This window comes from Mercenaria mercenaria, chromosome 8 (assembly GCF_021730395.1).
Source record: "Mercenaria mercenaria strain notata chromosome 8, MADL_Memer_1, whole genome shotgun sequence".
In the NCBI taxonomy this organism is placed as follows: domain Eukaryota; kingdom Metazoa; phylum Mollusca; class Bivalvia; order Venerida; family Veneridae; genus Mercenaria; species Mercenaria mercenaria.
In genome coordinates this window covers 33,733,854-33,760,831 of record NC_069368.1, presented here as the reverse complement: position 1 = coordinate 33,760,831, position 26,978 = coordinate 33,733,854, and the positions used below count along the sequence as shown (strand labels likewise).

Sequence of the window (26,978 nt, the reverse complement as noted above, 5' to 3'; positions counted from 1 at the left end):
GGGTTGACTCGCGGAAATTTTGTTTGATGCGTCTCGAGTTCGAAAGTTCTGCCCCTTGTCAATCAAAATCCCAGTCAGTTTCAGTATTGTTCACCGTCATACGCGGAAGTATGGCAGTAGGCAGAGCGTCATATGTTAATTAGCTGCTAACACGTGGTCATCTCGCGGTTTATATTCAGTACAATAATCCCTGTCATTATCAAAGGTGTTTACTGATCAATGTGTAAAACTTAATTGATAAACAATGCAGCTTTAGATTATCGTCTTTGCACAAATTGGATAATTAAAATCATTATTTTGTTTGCTTGATGCAATTACGTGAGCCGGTCAACCGTTACGGTCTATAGAAAATTTATTATCATTTCCAAGGCTTTGTTTGGTCCAAAATAAATTAAATGCTTTAATAAGCAAGTATTGAATGGGTATGGTAAAAAAAAAAGAAATTTAAAACAGGTATTTCATCAAGAATTTTAAATGTTTACTTTCGTTTTCCATATTTGTCACCTGTTTTCGCGACCGTGATTTTTCGGACATTTTCATCATTTCTTACAAGATTTTTCTAGTACAATCTAAATAAAAAGCCATTTAAAACTCTGCATTAAAGAAGAATATGATCACTGTTGCAAAAGCAGCCCTTCTTTTGAAGCATTTTTTTGATAATAAAATGCAAAGGCACCAAACCCCACCCACTTTTAGACAGCTAAATTATAAATTGATTAAAAAAATCTGTAATGATAAATGTACTTGTTTGAGATAAAGTTTGTGGAAGTTTCATTAATAACAGTATAGCTTGACACCTTAAAAGCTGATCTTGACATGATATAGTTGCAGTTACCAGTAGTATGTTGAGAAAAAGAAACAACTTTAGTGTAATGAGAGTTATACATGTTATAGTTCTTACATAGTATGTTATTCTTTGAAAGCAATGAAAATTCCCCCTTTTGGCAAAACGACGCGAAAATTCCCCTGCCTGAGGGCTGCGGACCCCTCCCCCAAAGTGGAGTGAGGGCCCTGGTTTAACTAAACTGTAAAAAAAAGTAATTCTCGCAAACTCTTGAGTTGATGGTATCTCCAGACATGATATGATTTGTGTTCTGGTGTCAGACTTTATGAATATATTCACTTGATAGCACACTAGTTGAAGGGAAATGATGTCAAGTTTGTGTAAATTTTTTCAGACAACAATACATGGTCAGAGTTAGAGGGTGAAGGTAACAAACCAAGCGCGAGAGACAAGTTACAGGGATCTGTAGTGGACTCATGTATATACTATTTTGGAGGGTTTGGACCACAGTTTACAGGAGATGAGGAAGACTGGGAAGATGTAAGATTGTAGAGATTGTAGGCGTAACAAAAAATAGTCATTTGTTAACAGTTTGATTGGGCTTAACGCCATTGATCAACAGTGATGCATTCACGTTTCTGCTGTTATTTATTTAAACTAACATAGCATTCCTGGATTGCATCAGTACTGAACTATTCTCTGTGAGTAACTGACAACTTCTCCATACAGTGTTTTTTTTTTACTAAGAAAGTGACATCGATTGCCGGCGTCTTCATCTTGGAAAAAGCCCGCCCGGTTAGCTCAGTAGGTAGAGCGTTGGTCTACGGATCTTGGGGTCGTGAGTTCGATCCTCGGGCTGGGCGTATGTTCTCCGTGACTATTTGATAAACGACATTGTGTCTGAAATCATTAGTCCTCCACCTCTGATTCATGTGGGGAAGTTGGCAGTTACTTGCGGAGAACAGGTTTGTACTGGTACAGAATCCAGGAATACTGGTTAGGTTAACTGCCCGCCGTTATATGACTGAAATACTGTTGAAAAACGGCGTTAAACCCAAAACAAACAAATCATCTTGGAAAATTTTTCCCAATCTGTCTCCAATTGTTATGTTTCAGGGATCGAATTTAGCGATTGCTAACTCGCGAAATATGAGTAAGAATAAAAAAAATGTCAGTAGGAAATCATGGCACTCGAATATTTTCACGATCGTGTTTGAAAATTGACAAATTCGCTCAAACTGTCCTTTGCTCTTTAAAAGCTCTTTTGGGATAGCTATTTTACCAATAATCACGCGACCGCTTGTAGACGCTTGTCGCTGTTATACAAATGTAAATTATTGGATATCTAAGTAAGCGTCTAGACGATGTTTGTTTTTGTTTTGACTGAGAAAATGGAGACGAAAATAAGTTTCTTTGGGCGAAAAAGTACCAGGGAGACCTAAAATGCTAGCGACACCACGGTAGTGTTTCCTGCAGACTCAAAAAGGGGCATGGTGCTTTCCTTGAAAAAGGGCACTTTTAACATGCTGTTTGGCATTGAAAGGGCATTCGTCCAAGTACGCTTGCTGGTGTCATTTTACATACTATTTTCACATTGCACTTGAGAGTCTTTCATATCTCATGGTAGATATTTTGTATTATTCTTTAGATAATGCCTACCATGTTGTGAAAGAGCTTTCCTTTCTTTTGTTCAAAGATGACACTGATGATTCATACTTTCAAACATTCTTATTCTGTTACCCTCATGAAGTGTCAGCTGATAATTAATAAGCAAAAGTTTTATTGAACAACTATAAATGAGCAACTTTATTTTGTCAATCATCACATATCATTTTGTACTTATATCGCTGATTAAACCCATTGTTCTTCTTTGTCAGTAAGATTTAAGACGACAAATCGACATGCCATTGGAAAGTTTTATTTTTCAGGTGTTTTGGGCATGCGAAAATGAAAGTAGATTGCGACGTAAACAGTACATGCTGTGAAATTTGCTAGATTAGATCATCTGCCACTATTTTTTATCACTCCCTCGTTGCTCAGAAGTTTCTGCGATAAATCAAAATAACTGACTATGAATCTGTTTTTCCATCTAATCATACAGAATTCAGTAATATAAACATAAATGTGGATACCTACGGTTCATTGCGAGTAATAACTTTGACGCTTGCGGCCGTGCACTTTCAACTTAAATTTCGGCTCTATAAAAACATTTTGACAAATTATTTACGAAAACTAAACTAGGGCCTTGCATTTTTAGTGACCGCTCAATTTCCAGCGGCCGTCGTGTGTCGTCCGTCCGTCAACATTTCCTAAAAAAATCTTCTTGAAAACCACTGGGCAGAATTACACCAAACTTCACAGGAATGATCCTTGGGTGGCCCCCTTTCAAAATTGTTCAAAGAATTGAATTCCATGCAGAACTCTGGGTTGCCATGGCAAACGAAAGGAAAAACTTTAAAAATCTTCTTGTCCAAAACCACAGGGCCTATAGCTTTGATATTTTGTATGTAGCATCATCTAGTGGTCCTCTACCAAGATTGTTCCAATTATCCCCCTAGATAATATGGCCCCGCCCCGGGGGTCCCAAGTTTTACATAGACTTGTACAGGAAAAAAAGTTTAAAAATCTTCTTGTCTGAAACCACAATACTTAGACCTTTGATATTTGGTTTGTAGCATTGTCTTATGGTCCTCAACCAAAACTGTTCAAATTGTACCCCTTGGGTGAAAAGAGGCCCTGCCCTTGGGGTCCCAAGTTTTATATAGACTTACATAGGAAAAAGCTTTAAAAATCTTCTTGTCTGAAACCATATGACCTAGGCTTTTGATATTTGGTATGGTGCATTGTCTAGTAGTCCTCTACCAAAATTGTTCAAATTATGCCCCTGGGGTTAAAAGAGGCCCTACCCTGGGGTCACTTAGTTATTATGTGAGTTATATAGGAAAAATACTTAAAAAATCATCTGATCCTATTTCCAAGACTCTTTAATTATAATTACCTGATGACCCCAAGTAATATGATGTCACTTGACTGTGACCTTGACCTACTGACCTACTTTTTTGTTTTTTAAGATACAGCCTTGAAATTTTGATGACATACACAGTTTTGCACACAAATCGTAAAACTGAATTTCATTGACCATGAATTTGACCTACTGACTTTCTTAATATTTTATCATCATTTTGACATTTGAAACATGTAGCTCATATTACTCAGGTGAGCGATCCAGGGTCATCATGACCCTCTTGTTATATAAAACTAGAGCTATCACTGAAGGTGGTGAATGTACCCCCGGCACGCACTGACACAGTACATTGCAATTTGACGCACACAATTTAAAGTAACAGAAAAAACAAAATCAATAATGCTGATGAATAAAGTTTGTAATAGAGTGGTTTTCCTTGGTGAAATTTGTATATTCGCGGTAACAAACAATCGCGATGTTTAGATTTCGCGCTATCAATGTTGACCGCGATTATAGCGAAAATTAAACCTCCGCGAATATAACCAGCTTTGCAGTACTGTAAAATCATTTAATTTCGTGGGCATGAAATTTCGTGGTTTTAGTCAAAACGGCAATTTCGTGGGGATATGAATTCGTGGATTTCAACTTTTGAACATAAAATGAATGGGAATTTTACATGTTCGTTGGCTTTAAATTTCGTGGATTGACTCAACCACGAAATCCACGAAAATTAGTCCCCCACGAATATTAATGATTTCACAGTATGCTTATTGTAATGTTAAAGTTTGTGTACCACCCCAAATATTTTCAAAGTCCAGGAGATATTGCTTTCATATTTGCATACTTGTTTACCATCATGACCCCAGTCTGTAAACAGGAGCAGACAACTCTATCAAGCATTTTGACTGAATTATGTCCCCTTTTCGACTTAGAATATGCTTATTGTAATGTTAAAGTTTTACTCATAGCTTTATTATACTATCAAGCACTGAAAATAGTCGAGCGCACTGTCAACTGACAGCTCTTGTTTCAGTTCTATTTTTAAAACTACAAAACAGATAGAATTTAAAGCACAGTTTAAAGAACATTTTAGTAAAATGAGTGTTTTACAAGTTCTTTTTAACCATTTCTAAATGAAGTACAAACTGCGCTATGAAAATTTTTTTATCCGAAATTTACAAGTCCGAAACTCGTAAAATTTATCAGGTGCATGATTGAACGCAGTGGAACTTTTCACGCATGTTTCAATTCTCTTGCTTTAATAATGCTCAATTTTTGCATCAAAGTGTTCAGATTTATATATTTAACTGATTTATTTATTAATTATTTGGAAAACATTACCATACTTGGCGATCTTTTTACAAAATTCTTTACGGCAGATTAGACGTCCGCGGAATCGGTTCCCGGGCAATTCTTTTATAGAAATTCACTGTATTTGAAATAAATTTTGATGTTATTTATAATAAAATCAAGAAATAACATACTTTTGAGTAAAGGAAAATTTGTAAATGGATCGGATAATAACTTTGGACGATCATCGGTAACAATCTTTCTTTAATAATTTTTAATACAAACTTGGAACACTGAGAAATGCTAAACCAATCGTCACTATAAATAACTACTTATCATGTCGCAGGAAACTATGTTAAAAGCTATGCTGTAAATACAGAGATAGTGCAGTTTTCCATCATAATTTAAACGGACCATATATGAAACGCTTTCATTCATAAAGTTCAAAAGGGAACCAGCCTTGTAAAGTGTATATATTTAAAATCACCGTGTCTTACCTACTGAAACAAAGGTCGGAATCATGTCGCGTTCACCTACTGTAGATGAAGAAATAGAAATAAATGATAGTGAAAAGAAAAGAAAAAGAGCCGAAGCAAGTAGTGTAAGTAGTACATTAGACACTAGTACAGGTACAGGCACAGGCACAGGAAGAATTATGGAAAAACAAAAAAAGAAAAAGAAAGGAAAACACGACAGCGATGAAGACATTGACTCTATAGTGCGAGAAATAGAATCACACTCACTAAACAGAATAAATAATCAATTAAAAGATATCAGTCAAAAGCTTACAAATGTTATTACCAAAGATGATGGCAATCTTCGAAATATCATCAAAGAAACATTTACACAAATGAAAGAAGAGCTCTTATGCTCTGTATATAAGAGGATTGATATTCTAGAAGGAAAGCTTTTCGACAAAGAAACTGAAAATGAAAACCTGAAAAGAGAAGTAACGAAACTAGAAAAGGAGATAGAAAATCAAAGAGGTGAAAATGATAAGTTAAAAGAAGAAATACAAGTCAGAGGAAAACAGACTGAGGCGAGAATGAACGATTTAGAGCAGTACAGCCGAATGAGCAATATAAGAATAGATGGCATTGATGAATCACCAAACGAAGCACATTTTCAGACGGAGAGAAAAGTAGTGAATACGCTTAATAGATATATGCCAACATTAAAGCTTGAAATAGATGATATAGAAATTGGTCACCGTTTAGGGAAACCGAAAGGCAACGGAGCGCCTAGACAAATTATCGTCCAGTTTTGTTCAAGGGGTACAAAAACAGAAATACTTAGTAAGAAAAAGTTACTGAAAGGGTCGGGTATATATATAAATGAAGACTTGACACGAACAAATCAACACGTGCTTTCGTGTCTTCGGAAAAAGCTCCCAGATGAAGTTGAAACAGCATGGTCGAGAGATGGAAATCTCTATTATAAAAATAAAACAGGATCGATCCATCGTGTTCACTTTGATGACTATCAGACATGGATCGATCTTCCATGGCCGGCACCACCTGTACCAGCAAACAAAGGGAAAACACCCACCAGGTCTGGTGGTGCATGGTTAGACCCAGTGAATAAGAGCGGACAGACAGGATCATAAGATCAATGCGAACAATAGACTGAAATGTTGTAAAACCGGTTTTAGTAGTGAAGAGATAAATTCTTGTTGATAAACTAAGATATTGAACAATTTATTGGACGGTACTAGGTCAAAATAGATGTACATGTATTTTTGTTCTTACTTTCGATTTTTTTATTGTCAAATATACAACTGACTATGTAACTTAGTGGAAAATACCTGTTTCTATACCTTTTTGGTCATTTTATCGGGTTTGCTGTTGTTTGTTGCTGGTTTTTTTTGTCAGACAGATGGTCTGAGTTGTTCAGAAGGAATGCATGGTTAAAAGCATACGTAATAAATATCTGTAGCATTAAAAGCATTTTCATATCCTTTCATATCACTATATAACATACATTGCTTCAATTATAAAAACTCTTTTCAAAAACTGAGAAAGGAACATTGCACTTTTGTTTTTTTTTATCCGGTCTCCAACTTTGTGCTTTCGTTCTTTCGGCAATGTTGGGTTTGTTTACGGAAAAAACACAAAAACAACACTCGCTCTCCTTTTGATATCCTTGATCTAGCTTTTGTTTTTAGACAAGGTACACAAAAGATCGGAGTAATTACAAAAATAAAAGAAATCATAGAACGTGATGTTAAGAAAATATATAGATTTTTTTAAACAATTAAATGATGAAACATAATTATTTAAGATAGTTTTTCGGTTTTTTAAGAAAACTAATTACATTACCTAAAACTATATTATTGCCTATTCTGTAATTTGTTTTGAAACTATTAGTGTATTAAATACAGGTACATAGCTATTATAGATTGCTATGACAATAACTAAAATAGTAATATCATGCTTTATTATGTGATATTAAAAATATTTTTGTTGGATATTAATTTTTTCACGATTACTTTAATGTAGTGCATGGAGATGTGTCGCGCACGTACAGAGGTAGAAGTACTCTTATTTTGTATATATACGAAATTGTTGTATAAATAACATGTAGATGTCTTAAAATGTGCACAGAAATAGTCTTGGCAAGTAAGGCAAGAGATACATTTTTTGTCGAACGTTGGAGTTTTTTTCTGTGAATTCGACTGTGAATCACAAAATATAAACGAAACTAGCTAATGTATATGCTTATGGATGCTATAGATTATATAGCCAAGTCCCTACGCATTGAAATTAAATGCGCTACTGGCGTAGAAGGCGCATATGTTTTTCGCTCGTTTGTGAATTACAAGAATTTTATACATAAATGCACATATAACGTTTTTGAACTACTATGTATCAGTCACAAAATATAAACGGAACTAGTGAATGTATATGGTTATGGAAACTATAAATTATACAGCTAAACCCCTACGCATTGAAACTTAAATGCGTTACTGACGTAAAAGCGCATCTGGTTTTCGCTCTTTTGTGAATTACTAGAATTTTATACATCAATGCACATATAACTTTCTTAACTACTATGTATCAGTCCATAAATGTGCATACCGTTGTACTTACGAGGCTAAGAAATCTACGGCACTGAAAATAAGGCACTCTCGCATATATTTCTTATTCACTAAAAACTGTAACAGAGTTTATATTGAGTGTTATGGTAGAAAGGTGTTTAGTGTAAATGTAGTTGAAATATTACAATATGTTAAACATGCTAGAACTATTATAATATTTTTACCATGCCTATATATCTTATAACTATTGATTCTCCCACTATTTGTTCACAAAAAAAGTCGTTAATTTTAAGATATATCTTGTATAGATATATAGTATAGAAGAAATATCAGAATATTTTAGATAGAGATAAGAAAGTTAGCAACATCTCTATTAAACCCATGTATTCTAAAACTATAGATATCTCCATCTTTTTGTTTATGAAAATGTCGTTATTTTAAGTCAAACTGTACACATATATATAGAATAGAAGAAATATCAGAATGTGTCAAATAGAGATAGGAAATACAGCACTATCGTTAATTTTCGTCAAATCATATACAGATACATGATATAAATAAAGTACCATTATATATGTTAGATAGAGATGAAAACACAAAAATATCCTTATTATGTCCATGTATTCTAAAACTATAGGTATCTCCACTTTTTTTGTCTATGATAAAGTCGTTATTTTTTCAGACAAATCATATACATAAAATACAGAAGAAACATCTGAATATGCCAAATTGAAATATAGAACATAACAATTTCTTTAATGAGGTTCATCAGGATAGTTTATGTGGGAGTTTCTCGTGACATGTCCGGTGGTTAGTGTGCCTGGTTGGCGGTTTCGGCGGTATCACCGGCCTTCCTCGGAGCTGTGACGACTTCCGGTTACAGTCCGTGACCGGAGGTCGTCACTGTTCGGGGGTTGGGGGTCGGTGGTGTCGACCGGGGCCGTCGGCCGGGTGTGTGTGGTTTTCCGGATGTGTCGTGATAAACGTTTACATAAATAACAATTTCTTTATTGTTTTATAGAGATAAAAATCATAAAACTATCTTTGTTATATCCATGTATTCTAAAATCATAGATATTCCCACTTTTTATTCATGATGAAGTCACTATTTTCAGTCAAATCTTATACAGATACATAGTACAGATGTTAAGCAGATAGAAAACACAACACTATCTATGTTTTACCCATGCAATTGTAAATTGTAGACATTTCTTCATTTTTGCTCATCATAAAAAGGGTGTTTTTTTTCAAAATTGTACCGTATACAGATGTACCTACATAAGTAACGAAGATGTATGTATATATATCCTTTTGCGACATGATGAGTCAGTTACAAATCTATCATGATATTCTATTTAGATATCATTTTTGTAAGATCATCTACCGTACCTTTTGATGTAAGAAATGTTCACGCCACATTGACATGACTATGCAAATTTGTAGTTTCAATGTAAGAGGGATAGGTAACATTTTAAAACGGAAACAAATGTTTGAATGGCTAAAGCTAAAAAACTATGATATATGCCTTTTACAAGAGACACACTTAAATTCACTCAAATTTCAGAACTGGACATCAGATTGGGGTGGAAAAGCCTATTTTAGCGGCGAAAACAATAACAGCGCAGGTGTATGTTTTCTAATCAACAAAAAATTTGTTTGTAATGATATAAAATACACAGAGGTAGTCTGTGGAAGGTTAATTGCAATCGAATTTAAACTTGAGAGTAAAACGTATATTATCCTCAATATCTATGGACCAAATACAGACGAGGTATCACTATTTGAAAAATTAGATGGTTTTCTTGCAGACAATGATGATAAAGACTTAATAATAGGCGGTGATGTCAATACTATTCTAGATCCAAACTTAGACAAAAAGAATGGGCGTAAAGATACTCATAAAAAGTGTAGACAAAAAATTAAAGAACTAATAGAAAAATTTAATATCTTAGATGTTTGGAGGATAAAACATCCAAAAAAAATGAAATTCACATGGCATTCAAATAATAAACCTGCAATATTTTGTAGACTCGACTATTTTCTACTATCGCAAAATCTTATTAACAACACTAATTCATGTAAAATAGAAAACGGATATAAATCAGATCATTCAAGAATAACTCTTTCCTTAAATACTCAAACACAACTGAAAGGAAATGGCTACTTTAAATTAAATAATAATCTTTTATTAAAGGAGGAATATCAAAGAACCATACGAAATATAATAAAGGAAACAGCCGAGATAAATGCGGGTACGAATCCAAATACTATGTGGGAAATTATTAAAGGCAACATAAGAAATGAAACTATCAAGTTTGCAAGTAAACAAAAAAAAGAAGATGATAAAAAAGAAAAAGAATTAATATCCATATTACAAGATTTGAATGAACAATTGATATCAGAATCACGTATTGATATTTATGATAAAAAGATAAACGGAATTATACTGAGAGCAAAAGCTCATAATGTGGAATATAGTGAAAAAAATAGTAAACTGTTTTCAAATTTGGAGAAAAAACATGCTGAGAAAAAAATAATGAATCAGATAAATGTAAACGGGTCTTTGATAACAGATCAAAATAAAATAATTCAAGAACAAAAGAAGTTCTATCAAAACCTTTATACAGATGTGGAACAAAAAACATCTAACTTTGATTTTATGGATCCAACAATGCCAGTTCTAAGTGATGAAGCAAATAGAAATTTAAATACAGAAATAACAGAATATGAATTCGCAACAGCATTAAAAGATATGAAAAACAATAAAAGTCCCGGTTCAGACGGGTTGACAACTGAATTTTACAAAATCTTTTGGAAAGATATCAAGAAGTTTTATATAAAATCTATCAAATATTCTTTTGAACATCAAAAATTAACAGAGCTTCAAAAGCAGAGCATAATTACACTTCTACCTAAAACTAATAAAGATACGCTATATATAGAAAATTGGAGACCTATCAGCCTACTGAATATCGATTATAAAATAGTAGCTAAAGTCATAGCCAACAGAATAAAAAAAGTATTACCTTTGATAATAAATAAAAGTCAGTCAGGTTTTATGAAAGGAAGGTATATTGGAGAAAACATACGTCTTATCTTTGAAGTCTTAGAACAAATGGAAATTACAGACCAAGATGCAATTTTGTTTTTCTCTGATTTTGAAAAAGCCTTCGACAGTCTTAATTATAACTTTTTGTTTCAAACATTAAATTTTTTTAACTTTGGAAGCAATATATTGCAATGGATAAAATTCCTTTACAAAGACCCAAAAAGTTGTGTAATCAACAATGGACATATGTCGGACTTTTTTAGAATTAAAAGAGGCGTTCGCCAAGGGTGCCCACTCTCTCCCTACCTATTTATTGTCTGTATTGAATTACTATCTAACTGTATTTGGAAAAACAAAAATATAAAAGGCATTTCAGTTAACACAACTGAAATCAAGAACGTTTTATTTGCAGACGATGCAACGTTTGTCACAGACGGCTCAAAGAGGTCCTTTGAAACCCTAATAGCAGTATTAGATGATTTTGGCAAAATTTCAGGACTTAAACTAAACGAAAGCAAATGCCATGTGCTAAAAGCAGGCTCTTTATGCAACTCTGATGTTAAATACTGTCAAAATCGAAATTTTCACTGGACATCAGATAGCGCAAAATCATTAGGAATAACTTTCTACACAAACACTAACCTATCATATCAAAAAAATCTTGAACCACAAATTGAATCATTTAAAAATTGTCTTAAGCAATGGCAACACAGAAAATTAACCCTGCTTGGTAAAGTTACAGTTATTAAATCTTTTGCTCTCCCAAAATTGATATACTATATTTCTGTTTTACCATCCCCAAATATAAAGACAATAACATCTTTAGAAAAATGTATGTTTGACTTTATATGGGATGGAAAGCCGGACAAAATAAAAAGAGATACATTGAAGAAAGACTACTTAAATGGTGGTATAAAAATGATTGACCTTCATAAATTTATATACTCTACAAAAGCTAGTTGGGTAAAGAAATTTATAAATAATGAACATGACTCTTTTATAAAATCTATATATCAATCTAAGTTGGAAAAACTTGGTGGAAACTTAATATTTGAGTGTCAAATAAATGAAAAGGATATACAAGAAAATTTTAAACACTGTCCGTTTCTAAGAGATATCATTTTATCATGGAATAAAGTCAAACTAATTCCCGAATGCATAAACCCAAACAAGGAAATAATATGGAATAACTGCAAAGTAAAAACGAACAACAAAACCCTTTTTTATAAATCTTGGTTTGAAAGGGGAATTATATACCTAGAACATTTATATGATTTTAGAATTAATCAGATGTATTCATTTGACAATATCAAAGAGATATATAATATTCCAAGTGGAGATTATCTTAAGTATATGACTTTAGTTAGATGCATACCAAAGGAAATAAAAAGTAAAATTAAAACAGACAATATTAGAAATGATACACCAAACAAAGACATTTTAAAAAAAAATTTTTGAATGTAGAGAAAACAAATAAATACTTGTATGAACATCAAATGAAAAATGATAAAATGTCTCCGAACACGGCAGAAAATAAATGGAAAAACATCATACCAAATGCAGATTTAAAATGGAAACAAATATATAAAAATATACTAACATCAAGTATAGATAGTAAATATAGAAATTTTCAATTTAAATATCTGCACAGAATAATCGCGACAAATAAAAGTATGCTAAAACAAAAAAAGGTCGTATCGAATATATGTGACTTCTGTTCAATGAATGTTGAATCAATCGAACACTTATTTTGGGAATGTCCATGCGCACAAAAATTTTGGGGGGAGCTTAAAAGTTACTTTCATGAACGAAACTTCCATTTAGATCTTAACTGCTCTACTATTTCTTTCTTAATCACAGAAAAAGACAAACAAAAGGACGCAAAAAATTTTATTCTTCTAGTAGCAAAATATTATATTTATGATTGTAAAGTAAGAAAATGTACACCAAATTTAAATTTCTTTCTAAAATATCTTTGGAGTAGACTTGAAATCGAAAGCTGTATAGCATTGCAGCACGACAAAATAGAAAAACATTATCAGAAATGGAAAGATATCCTATCCTATGCAGTCTTTTTAAATTAAATATTATAAAAAACAACAACAAAACTTCAAGAGTTGCGGTAGATGTATCTTCTTTTCTTTTTTTTTTTTTGTAATTCTTTTTTCATTATCATTATACCTGCTGATATCTGCATATGCATATTTTTTGTGAATACAGTCGTGTGTGAGTGTGTGGGTGTGTGCATATGCATATATGTATGGATGTGTGTATGTTTTTTATATTGCTGTTGTTTTTGTTCAGGTATACATGTGTGTGTGTGTGTGTGTGTGTGTGTGTGGAAAATGAAAATATTTCTTTGTGAACATAGAGAAATAAAAATATTTAATAAAAAAAAAAAAAAAAAAAAGAAATAACATACGATTGATGCGAAAGGTCATGTTTCAGGAGGTTTAAGTCTGCACTCAATAAAATTATCGGCTTTTTACACGCCGATTGAAAATTTTCAAAATGGCAGCGTCTTACAATATTGATAAACTACAGTGGGATAATTAAGCTATGATTGGTTGAAGTTTGACAGGCGAGTTGGCTGAGTTAACCATGGATTTATCAATAGTTTACATCTGTTGTATTATGCTGTGTGTGTATCAAGTTTTACAACTTCTAAGTAAACAAGTTACTTGCCGAGAACAGGTTTGTACTGGTACAAAATCCAGGAACACTGGTTAGGTTAACTGCCCGCCGTTACATAACTGAAATACTGTTGAAAAATGGCGTAAAACCCAAAACAAACAAACAAAACAAACAAAATCTAAGTAAACAGAAAAAAACTTGGCAATTTGGATTTCGCCTGGAGGCAATAATTAGGCAAAATGGCTGACTTTACAGCGAGGATGTAGGATGATCCTTGGTGTAATTGGAGAAAAATGACTCAGCCCTATCTTTGCTTTGTTGTTGCTAGAAACTTTCGCCAATTGATCCAAATTCGCAACAGATTTTGTAAATCGGCGCATTTGGTGACCAACAGCGCGACCCCTGTTGTCTTGAAATATGGTTGTGTTGCTAAAGAATAATACTGTAGATAAAAGTAAATTCATGATTACAGGTAATAATTTAGTTTAAACTTGCCCGACCATAACTTGTTGTCTGATAGATTTTTAACTCGAGTACATGAAGTATGGAGAGCTGTCCTACTTGACTTTGTGTAGGCGCCCTTATGTGTCTGCACCTTGGTTAAAGTTTTGATGCACTTTCTCTTTATTTCTGTAATTACTTGATGGATTTGTTTCAAACTTAAAATAGTTATTCCTCATCATCACCCACATCATATGGCACAAGGGAATTATCCGCCTTTTTTACTTAGAATTTCAGGTTAAAGTTTTGATGCACTTCCACTTTATCTCAGTTATTACTAAATGGATTTGATTCAAACTGGAAGTAGTTGTTCCACATCATCACCCACATCATATGACACAAGGTCCATAACTCAGTCACTAATTTTTCATGAATTACACCCCCTTTTACTTAGAATTAAAAGGTTAATTTTGATGCATTTTCACTCGGAGAATTTGATTCAAACTCAAAATAGTTGTTCAACATCACATCGTATGACACAAGGATCATAACTCTTGCACCACTATTTATGAATTATCACCCCTTTTTACTTAGAATTTCAGGTTAAAGTTTTGGTGCTCAGTTAATAAATGGATTTGATTTTAACTTCAATTAGTTGTTCTGCATCATCACCCACATCATTTGATACAAGGGCCATCGCTCTTGCACCAATATTTCATGAATTATGTCTCCCCCATAGTGGGGGCAGACATATTGTTTTTGCCTTTGCCGTCCTTCTGTCCGAGCAAACGAGAGAACATAAATAAAATTTGTTGGATGCTGAGGACAATAGGTAATGGTAAATTCTATTCATTCCGTACTGCTTATTGGGTACTTTCTGCTTTCATTAAGCTTGTCAGGCTTTCACAGGTCTAACTGCTTTCCGGATTTCGACAAAACTTCACAGGAGTGATCAGTATAAAGCCTAGTTGTGCATATCGCCGACACATTCACGCTTTGCTGCACGAAATTGCCGCTAGAGCATGTTCCACTTCGCTGCACAAAATGGCTTGCAGAGCTTAAGATAGAAAAATCTTTTCTGGACTTCAAATGTCAAACTGCTGGCCAGATTTCGATGAAACATTACAGGAGTGATCACTACCATTAGCTTTGTGGTGCATATCACGGCACGTTCCACTAAAATGGCCGCCAGAACTAAAAATAGAAAAATCCTGTACATAATTCACATGTCAAACTATAGGGGGGAGACATATGTTTTTGTGACAAATTCACCTTCTAGTTACTCGCCCTTTTCGCTTAGAATTTCAGTTTAATGTTGATGCTTTTGCACCATGTCCCTTTTATTAACCAGGTTTTCAACGAAAACCTGTGTTATTAGATTGGGGTAGATGTTGGGCGGGCGGGCGGGCGGGCGGCGGCGGTGGTGGCGGCGGCGGCGGCGTCAAACTGGTGTTTCCGGTCAATAACTTTTGTTTCGGTAAAGATATTTGAATAAAACTTGGTATGTATATAGCTTATATCAAGACAAAGGCTGGGATTGATTTTGGGGTTTCTGGGGTCAAGGTCAAGGTCACTGTTACTTAAAATAGAAAAAGGGTTTCAGGTCAATAACTTTTGTTTCGGTAAAGATATTTGAATAAAACTTGGTATGTATGTAGCTTATATCAAGACAAAGGCTGGGATTGATTTTGGGGTTTCTGGGGTCAAGGTCAAGGTCACTGTTACTTAAAATAGAAAAAGGGTTTCCGGTCAATAACTTAACTTAGGAATGAGCTATCATGATGAAACTTGGTGTCTAGAAAACTTATATAAAGTTGTAGCTTGGGATTGATTTTGGGGTTTCTGGGATCAAGGTCAAGATCATTGTTACTAAAAATAGGGTTAGGTTAGGGTTAGCATATCTTCTACATGCATGGAGGGATTTTGATGAAAGTTGGCACAATTGTTCACCATCATGAGACGGAGTGTCATGCGCAAGAACCAGGTCCCTAGGTCTAAGGTCAAGGTCACACTTAGAGGTCAAAGGATACAAGAATGAAAACTTTGTCCGGAGCATATCTTCTTCATGCATAGAGGGATTTTGATGTAACTTGGCACAATTATACACCATCATGAGACGAAGTGTCTTGCGCAGTTCCCTTCTTTAGAATTACTTCCCTTTGTTGTTACTATAAATAGCTTATATTGTAACTTTTTCATTACTAGACGTAGGGAAAAATCGAGACCACTTTTCTGTAGTACAACATGCATGTTACATCCAATTTTGAGGTGGATTTTGACCAATCTCTACCTGGTAAGGATTTCTGTGTGGACTTACAATTTTTTTTTTTGTATTTTTTTTTTTTTTTTAAGATTAACTTCCCTTAGTTGTTACTATAAATAACTTATATTGTAACTTTTTTATAATTGACCGTAGGGAAAAACCAAGACCACTTTTCTGTGGTACAACATAGTTGTTACTTTCTAATTTTAGGTGTATTTTAAGGTATCTCTACCTGGTAAGGAGTTTTTTTTGTGGACTTAGAAAAACAAAAGAATTACAATGATTACTCAACAACCACAAAATTAAAATTACGTCTGCAAATACAGGTGCTAGAGTAAAGAAATTTGCTGTGACGGGCGTATATTGTGACATTCTGGCACTCTTGTTTATTCTTATGAAAAGTGTTGAAAACCTGGTTTCGTGGTATTGCCGCGTTTCTTGTACTTATAATGTTTTGATACATTTATCTGTACGCTTTTATTACTTATAATATTTTTGACACAGACTCGAGCTATTGTCCAATATCTTCATCCCATTGGAGTCATTAAACACTTCATTGACAGCTCGAGCTTCCTGAGATGTGTCCAGTTTCACTTTACAGCATCAAAAGTCGAGCCTGCTGTCTTCTGTGACAGCTCTTGTGCCTGTTTTACTTGCCAGTCTTTTCAATTTTGAAAACTTAGTTTCTTATAAGATTAGTTATGTCTTTGCCGGGTGGATGTATATGATGACATAGTACACATTTATATTGGCATGATCTGATCATTATTAAGTTGATTGTGTCTCTGTTAATTCATGGTCAAATCTGTGAATCGTTGGCCCTGACTCGTAGGCAGGATCGAATCACTACATGCCTGACGATCTACAGCTCAATTCATTGTTAAATCTGAATACTTTGAAAATTCCACTGTGATGCAGTGGACTAAAGCTTTGATTTAGTGTACCTTATATAATATGGGATAAACAGGTCACAGTTCAAATCCCGGTCTGGGCCTTACTCTATCATAGGATCAGGGTCAAACTAATGGTTGTGATACATCAATGTTTTTATATCTGAATGTCTGAATTGTGTGAATTGATGCAGTCAGAAATGTATGATAGAACATGACCTTTTTTCGCTCAACTGCATTGGCGTCACTGTAGCCATTGGTTAAAGGTTTTTTTATGCCCCCACCACTTTGGGGGGGGGGGGCATATAGATTTGCTCTTGTCCGTCCGTCCGAAAATGTTGTGTCGCGCGTAGCTCTGAAAGTATTTGACGTAGAGTCACAAAACTTTACAGGAATGTTGGTCAGCATGTGTAGTTGTGCACCTGGGGTTTCGCGTCCGGATTCATTCAGTCATGTAGAAGTTATGGCCCCTGACTTTGTAAAAATTGGTCATTTTAATGTTGTGTCACGCCTAGCTCCAAAAGTATATGACCTAGAGTCACAAAACTTTACAGGCATGTTGGTCAGCATGTGTAGTTGTGCACCTGGGGTTTCGCGTCCGGATTCATCCAGTCATGTAGGAGTTATGGCCCCTGACTTAGTAAAAAATGGTCATTTTAATGTTGTGTCGCGCATAGCTCCAAAAGTATTTGACCTACAGTCACCAAAGTTTACAGGAATGTTGGTCAGCATGTGCAGTTGTGCACCTGGGGTTTTGCGTCCGGATTCATCCAGTCATGTAGGAGTTATGGCCCCTGACTTAGTAAAAAATTGGTCATTTTAATGTTGTGTCGTGCGTAGCTCCAAAAGTATTTGACCTAGAGTCACCAAAGTTTACAGGAATGTTGGTCAGCATGTGCAGTTGTGCACCTGTGGTTTTGCATCCGGATTCATTCAGTATTGTAGGAGTTCTGGCCCCTGACCTGGGAAAAAATTGTCATTTTTGGCCCCTGACCTGGTAAAAAATTGTCATTTTAATGTCATGTAGTGGGGGCATCTGTGTCCCATGGACACATTTCTAGTTCTGTTACTATCAAAGCTGTTGGATAGTTACTTACTGTGGAAGTCTATACCAGGAGAAACGATCCCCATAACTCTGATTTGAATTTTCACAGAGTTATGCACCTTTTTCACTTCAAATATTTTGGTTAAAGGTTTTGATAAAGACAAATAAAATTGAAATACCTCTGTTACTATCAAACCTTTTGACTTGAAACTTAAAATAATTATTATGCCCCCCTTTGAAAAAGGAGGGGTATATTGTTTTGCAGATGTCGGTAGGTCGGTCGGTCGGTCGGTAGGTCGGTCTGTCGGTCGGTCGGTCGGAATGTAGACCTATCCGTTTCCGGATGATAACTCAAGAACGCTTGGGCCTAGGATCAAGAAAGTTGATAGGGAGGTTGATCATCGCCAGTAGATGACCCCTATTGATTTTGAGGTCTGTATGTCAAAGGTCAAGGTCACAGTGACCCTGAATAGTAAAATGGTTTCCGGATGATAACTCAAGAACACTTGGGCCTAGGATCATGAAAGTTGGTAGGGAGGTTGGTAATGACCAGCAGATGACCCCTATTGATTTTGAGATCAGTATGTTAAAGGTCAAGGTCACAGTGACCCTGAATAGTAAAACGGTTTCCGGATGATAACTCAAGAACACTTGGGCCTAGGATCATGAAAGTTGATTGGGAGGTTGGTAATGACCAGCAGATGACCCCTATTGATTTTCAGGTCAGTATGTTAAAGGTCAAGGTCACAGTGACCCTGAACAGTAAAACGGTTTCCGGATGATAACTCAAGAACACTTGGGCCTAGGATCATGAAAGTTGATAGGGAGGTTGGTAATGACCAGCAGATGAACCCTATTGATTTTGAGGTCAGTATGTTAAAGGTCAAGGTCACAGTGACCATGAACAGTAAAACAGTTTCCGGATGATAACTCAAGAAGGCTTAGGCCTAGGGTCACGAAAGTTGATAGGGAGGTTGGTCATGACCAGCAGGTGACCCCTATTGATTTTGAGGTCAGTATGTCAAAGGTCAAGGTCACAGTGGTCAGGAACAGTAAAATGGTTTCCAGGCAATAACGCTTGGGCCTAATATCAGGAAAATTGATAGTTAGGTTGGCCATGACCAGCAGATGACCCTTATTGATTTTGAGGTCATTAGGTCAAAGGTCAAGGTCACATTGGCCAGGAACAGTTAAATGGTTTCTGATCTTCTTGTCCAAAACCATAGGGCCTAGGGCTTTGATATTTGGTATGTAGCAAAATCTAGTGGTCCTCTACCAAGATTGTTCAGATTATTTCCCTGGAGTCAAATATGGCCCCACCCCTAGGGTCACATGGTTTATATAGACTTATATAGGAAAAAACTTTGAAAAACCTCCTGTCCAAAACCACAGGGCCTAGGGCTTTGATATTTTGTATATGACATCATCTAGTGATCCTCTACTAAGATTATTCAAATTATTCCCCTAGGGTCAAATATGGCTCCGCCCTGGGGGTCACATGGTTTACATATACTTATATAGGGAAAAACTTTGAAAATCTTCTTGTCCAAACCGCAAAGTCTATGGCTTTGGTATTTTGTAATGTAGCATCATTTAGTGGTTCTCTACCAAGTTTGTTCAAGTTATCCCTCTCGGGTCAAATATGGCCCTGCCTCAGAGGTCAAATGGTTCATATAGACTTATACAGGGAAAAACTTAGAATCTTCATGTCCATAACTTACAACATTCAAATTTGGACCACATGTATAGTTTTGAGTGGCAAGATGAACCTTGACATGAGTTGACCTTGATCTTGACCTAGTGACCTACTTTCACATTTTTGTACCTACAGCCTTCAAATTTGGACCCATGCATAGGTTTGTATACTGAAAAAAACTTTGACCTTGTTATTGACCTAGTGACCTACTTTCACATTTTTGAAGGTACAGGTTTCAGATTTGGACCACATGCATAGTTTTTTGTTCCAAAATAAAATTTGACCTTGATTTTGACCTAGTGACCTAGTTTCACATTTCTCAAACTACAGCCTTCAAATTTGAACCACAAGCGTACTTTTGTGTACTGAAATGAACTTTGATCTTGAGATTGACCTAGTGACCTACTTTCACATTTCTGAAGGTACAGGCTTCAAATTTGGACCACTTGCATAGTTTTGTGTTCCGAAATAAAATTTGACCTTGATTTTGACCTAGTGACCTACTTTCACATTTCTCAAGCTACAGCCTTCAAATTTGAACCACATGCATAGTTTTGTGTACCGAAATGAACTTTGATCTTAAGATTGACCTAGTGACCTACTTTCACATTTTTGAAGGTACAGGCTTCAAATTTGGACTGCATGCATATTTTTGTGTTCTGAATTGTAATTTTACATTGATTTTTATCTATTACCTACTTTCACATTTCTCAAGCTACAGCCTCCAAATTTGAAGCATATGCATAGTTCTGTTTACCGAAATGAACTTTACCTTGAAATTGATCTAGTGACCTGCTTTCACATTTCTCAAGCCACCGCTTTCAAATTTGGACCACATACACATTGTTTTGTACATAAATGAAATTTGACCTTGATTTTGACCTTGAGCTAGTCTTGAAATTTGGAACATTCAAAAATGGCTCAGTGGCTGGCGCCAAGATTAATCTGTAATCTCTTGTTAGGTTAATAGGTTAAAGGTCAATGTCAGATTAAACCAGAATGGTAGTACTTTTGTTTACAGTGAGCATATAATTTCTGTTCCTTGTGCAATTACTAAATGCATCAAGGGGGGCATTTCATGTTCGACGAGCTCTTGTTTAGTATCAAAGTCTACACCAGGAGAAACAATCCCCACATCTCTGTTTAGAATTTTGACAGTTAAACCAATTTTAACTTAGAATTTTTTTTGGTTAAAGTGTTATAAAGTTTTTACTGATTAAGAGTCAAGCACTGAGAAAAGTCAAGCACGTTATCTTACGGACAGCTCTTGTAAAACAGAGCCTATTGATGTGATGCAGAATAATGAAGATTTGGTTTTCATGGAATTTCAAAGTTTCTTGTTTTCAAGGAATCTAGGAATCAGCTTAAGTTGAAGGTATATTTTATTCCTGTATTACAAGAGGTTTTAAAAAGCAGTTAAAATGCTTATCCAGGTAGGACAATAGAGGTGGATATGACACTTTGTTTTAACATTTTTGCTTTTATGTGCATTGTATTGAGAAATCTTGCCTCAGACTTGAGATTGTATGTTGCAGATGGACGACGAAGATGATGATGACGTTATAGAGGAAGCCAGAACTCAACAGGCAGCTCAGTTTGGCTGGTTCAATGATCTATACTGTTTTGATACAGGTATTTTTAGCTCAACTGTACAAAGTATTTCGAGAGTTATCTTACTAGCCACGGAGGGGCCTCCGTGATGAAACAATGCATACAGTTACGGTTTACTCGATACATTACCCAAGTCTTCACTAGTGTTCGTGACCTTTTAGACCCTGTTTCTGTTGCGTTCTGCTGAATCAAAGATTTCCTCTTCTTTCCGTCCATTTTCTTTAAACGGATGACGAGTGATGCAGCGATTATTTACCAAGATGCACAAGTAATTTGGCGATTATTTTTCAAGTTAAACAGCTATTCATTTCGTTTATGCATTAAACTGGAAAAGGAAGCTGATGCAAACTATGATGCAAAATGTATCCTCTATTGAATTTCCTTTTAGATTTCAGAACACTAAATGTTTTACCCTCAAGTTCACAACCAAACTTGGTAAATTGATTTTAATTGAATTATCAAATATAAAATTTGGATAATCACTATTATCTAACTGCTGCTGAATGTAAATACAGCCAGATATTCAACAGCTTGCAATCTGTAAATGAAAGCTCTCTGACTAGGAAACATGAATATATAAAAATAAAGTTTTTTAACCCAAAACTCATTAGCAGACTATTAGCTTGTCTACCCCAGAGATAGTTCAGAATAAACTACAGTGTATAATATTCTGTTTATTTTGATAGAATCTCATGGGTGAAAGTTATCCGTATTATGACGGAATTCCGTATTTTGGACCTTCCCAAAGGTTATTTTTCCAAATCATGTAAATCCGATGAGATTTTTTTTTTAGGGGTGGAGTGGGGGGTGGGTGAGTGTGTGTAACGTCCAGAGCGGTCGTCTATGATGACATTCATATTTTCCAGGATGCTAAAAATAGCGCTGATTGCAACAATTTGATTGTCCTTTTCCTTTAGGAATACCATATATAACATTATTCGATAGCCGAAAATAACTGAACCCTGGCAATTATTCATCCAAAAATATTCTGTAGATCAGTTATTTCCGCGGATAAGACTGAAAATAATATTGGAAATTTCCGTGTGTAACCGTTTGTAACCGATGGTTAACGAATCAAATCTGCATGCGTGATACTTTATGACCTCCGTTTACGACAACCAAAAACCTGTTCATTACTGCAAATCGGAGGAAGAAATTTCGGATTTCAACAATAATTGAAGAAATAAACCGATCTGACCATTATGAAGTTTCTACCAACAGGTTAAAACATCAAGGAGCTTGAGCAACAAGCAAAGAACAAAATTTAACGGCGATGTCAGTTGTCTTATTATTAGTTAGATTCTGAGGGGTTGAAATGGTCTGATAGACATTTGCTGTGTTGCATATTGCACTTTCTATGAAAACGATTAATTACAAATCCAATGGAAAGAAAGGCCTCAAACTTCACTGCCAGGACGCCAAATACCAGAAAAACACTCGAGTTGCGAAAACGGGGAATGAGGTGAGATGATTTTACATTATCTGTTTATAAATGCTTAATCTATGTGGAAGAGGTTCTCAAGCATCCATGACAAGTATGCCTCAAATTCAAATAAAAAACAGGTATTCAACATACCCCAAAAGACTGAAACACAAACTTTATACTTATTATTGTACAGTGCATTTGCGATGCTACGAATCGCAATTTAACAAAATACCGGTATACTATGAAAAGGTGTTGTGGTCCCGACTGCTTTCCTTCTTATTTCTATGTAACAAAGTCGCGGTTTTATGAAAATGCTATTTTACAAAAATGCACTCCAACGAATGTATTGTTATGCCCTTAAAGCCTTTTTTTCAACTTCTGTTAGTTGCGATTTTACGAAAGTATCGTCCCAAGTTTTCACACCTTCCATAACGGCGTGAAAATGCTTTTGAGTGGAAAGTGTCACTGTCATTTAGCTGGTCGTAAACAGTGATTAATGTGTGAAAACTTAGTAATTAAATTCGAAACACATATGCTGTACACTATGACAAAAGTAAGTAATTTTTTCTCCTATAACTATCCGATCGGATGGCATACAAGTCACACTTGCTTCGATATCTATACGTCTCAAACAATCACTGCATAAAGAAAATAAAAATAAGTCCTGATCGTCTGTATATTGTTGCTCTGTTATACCAAACAGTTCAGTAAAGGATAGCTGAGGGTATTGGAATATGCAATTGCAATTTTTTTTCTCGTGCAATAATGTACCCTGTATATGTTTTATGTACAGTGAATGAAAAGTGAAGAAAAAAAGAACAACCCGTTCTACATTCTACATACGATCTGAGTTCAGATTCGAATAAGATTTGTATAGTAGTAAACCGAGATGTACATATAAAATTAGTATACATGTACTCCGATACGAAAATCACATGTTCAGATATCACGGGTTACAACGTGTAGATATTAAGGTGCTATATAGCGAAATTTCCTATGCTACCCTCGAACCAAAATGCAATATTATGAAAAAAATGGCCGGTCCCTTGGCTTTTCGTAGGATCGCAATTGTACTGTATTCTTAATTCAGGCAATTTTGGCATGGATGTGACCCCACCCTCTTCCTTTCTTCTGTCTTCTCCTTGCTTTACTGGCTATATACACTGTTGCTTGCGCAGCCCTCCAGCTTAGCTCAGTAGGTAAGAGCGTTGATTTACGGATCGCGAGTTCGATCCTCGGGCGGGACGTATGTTCTCCGTGACTGATAAACGACATTGTGTCTGAAATCATTAGTCCTCCACGTCTGATTCATGTGGGGAAGTTGGCAGTTACTTGCGGAGAACAGGTGTGTACTAGTACAGAATCCAGGAACACTGGTTAGGTTAACTGCCCGCCGTTACATGACTGAAATACTGTTGAAAAATGGCGTTAAACCCAAAGCAAACAAACTAACACTGTTGCTTGCTGGGACTGGTCTATTAATACTGAGTAAATATTAGTTTAACTTGTCCTTAACTTAAGAGCCCAGCAGCAAAGTGTAGTTTAAACCAACGAAACCAGTGTATTAGGGGAAACCATGCCCGATTTTTAGAAAAAATGTCATAAATTTGGGATTGATAGTCTTTTGTGGCTCTACTATATAGTGTTGTATGTCATTAAATAATGGGTCCATTTGTTTACTTTCAGGTTCTGCCGGGTTCTTCAAATGTTACTAAGAACACTGAATCTGTGCAAGACAGGGTGGCTAAACAACACGCCATAACCATAGCCTTCCTAAGTGGACACTGCCATTTGCATTAGCCCCATGCTGAACTTCACAGAACTGTTAGATGAGGATAAACTTGCTCTTGACAAGACCACAATTATATAAACACACATAGCATTGCCAAAAGTTAGAAGGATGACCTAAAGAAAAAACTTAAAGGACAGATCTTATCACTGAACAAACAATAAACAATGATAAGATTTTGAATGTAATTGCATTGTATATTGTGAAATAATGTGGAATTAATAAAATTACGAATTAATTTTTGAAGAATAAGGTCTTGAATTTATGTTTGCAGAAGTCTCCAAAACCGAAATACATAGGACTCTACTTACCAGAAAAAGCGTTGTACAGTACTCAGTAATTGCATTATTTCAGGAGCTTCTGGGGGCCTCTGGCCCCCTAGACCCCTGCCCAGGGCCTTGCCCTGGACCCACTGGGGGTCCTATCGGCCCCTAGGCCCCCAGATATTTTTTTCAGTATTTTCAGTTTTTCCAACTTTCACCCATGGAATCTGCTATACATATGTACAGACATTTAATCATATGAGGATATTATACATGTGAACAGTTCATGAATATACTGGGAGATTTCCTTACAGTATACAATAACAGTAATATCAGAATTGTGAATTCAATTATTGGCATAAAATATCACGATTTGGGTAAAAATGGCTATTTTAGCATGAGACATGAAATTCTTTGATTTCAGTGTTTAAAGATACATACCTCTAGATTTATGCCAATTTTTTTTGGAAATTTAGAAATTTAGAAAAGAACTTACTTTAGGTTGTTATTCCACCTGAATGCAACATATTTTTATTTTTTAATATTTACAAACTTTTTATCTACAAAAACACTCCTAATAAAAAGAAATATTTGTAGAAAAATCTCAGTAGTGTCAAGTCAAATTATTTACATTTGACAACATTTAGAATGAATCTATCTGTGCTTTGTGTTATATACATTAAAATATCTATTTGAACAGTACTCGAAAGTTAATACACCATTATAGTTTATTTTGAAAAGATTCTGATGTTTATCTGGAGGCATGGCCCATATAAGATAGAATAAATAGGAGTATTCTTTTTTGTCAAGGGTTGACTCAAAATAAAAAGTCAGCAAAATTTAGTCCCGCATGAATATGAATGATTTTACTGTATACACTGGTTAAACTGTTGATGAATTTTGTTCTAGTTATGACAGCTTGACAACCTGAAGAAAGTTGTCATATTTGTCTTGCCAAGTAGTACAGCTGAAGTACAGTTTACTTGTTTCAGCACACCAACAGACAGCAAAGGGACCATTGAGGTCCTTCAACACAACCTTTTCTGTTGAACAGTCACCTGCTATCTCTTCTATATCATTTCTCTTCCAGTCACACACAAAAACAGAGCCATCATCTGACAGTGTTATTCCAAGAGGCCAAGTCAAACCACCATAACTACCGATCACCTCACCCTGCCAGTTTAACCTTGTAATTCTTTTCATTTTCCAGTCAGATACATAGATAGAATCAGTGTTAGTGGTTATATTTACTGGATTGCTGAATATATTTCCTCCTCTGACTGTTGTCAGTGTAGTACCTTTGGTATCAAGAATTTGGAGTTTTGCAGGATCAAGAATTGACACAACAAGTTTTCCCTGACAGCAGCTTATACCATAACATTTTCCATCAACCTCCAGAGTTTGTTTCTTCTTGAGTTTGTTTGAGGAGACTGATATAAACTGAATATTTTGTTTGTCAAGAAGTGTGACAGCAAGCTCTGTATTGGTAACTGAGGTGACATCCCGAGGCTCAGTATCTAGTTGTAAATGATTAGTAACAGATGAACTGCAGGTATCCACCATTTTTACAGCTTTGTTATTACAGTCAGTGATGATAAGTAGATCAGGAGTAAGGAGAATCATTCCTGTTATATGGCATATGTCTTTATCTTTTGATGTTTTTACACAGATTTTACCCTGATGTGAAGTTTGTCTGGATTTTACATCAACAGCTGGAGGAGGACTTGGCTGTTTTAATGATTTCTCTGTGAATGTACCCAGTGACCTCTCGTCAAGTAGAGTTGATATTGCTTTA

At 35.3% G+C, this 26,978-nt stretch overlaps 1 protein-coding gene across 1 annotated transcript in view; it reads left to right on the top strand.

The window, feature by feature from the left end:
- The window catches only part of LOC123566617 (kelch domain-containing protein 1-like), a 53,213-nt gene that overhangs the window by 5,182 nt on the left and 21,053 nt on the right, over window positions 1-26,978 (top strand). The window contains exons 4-5 of the mRNA XM_045360887.2: window positions 1,179-1,324; window positions 21,630-21,726. Coding sequence (XP_045216822.2) covers window positions 1,179-1,324; window positions 21,630-21,726 — 243 coding nt within the window. The remainder of the gene's footprint in view (window positions 1-1,178; window positions 1,325-21,629; window positions 21,727-26,978) is intronic.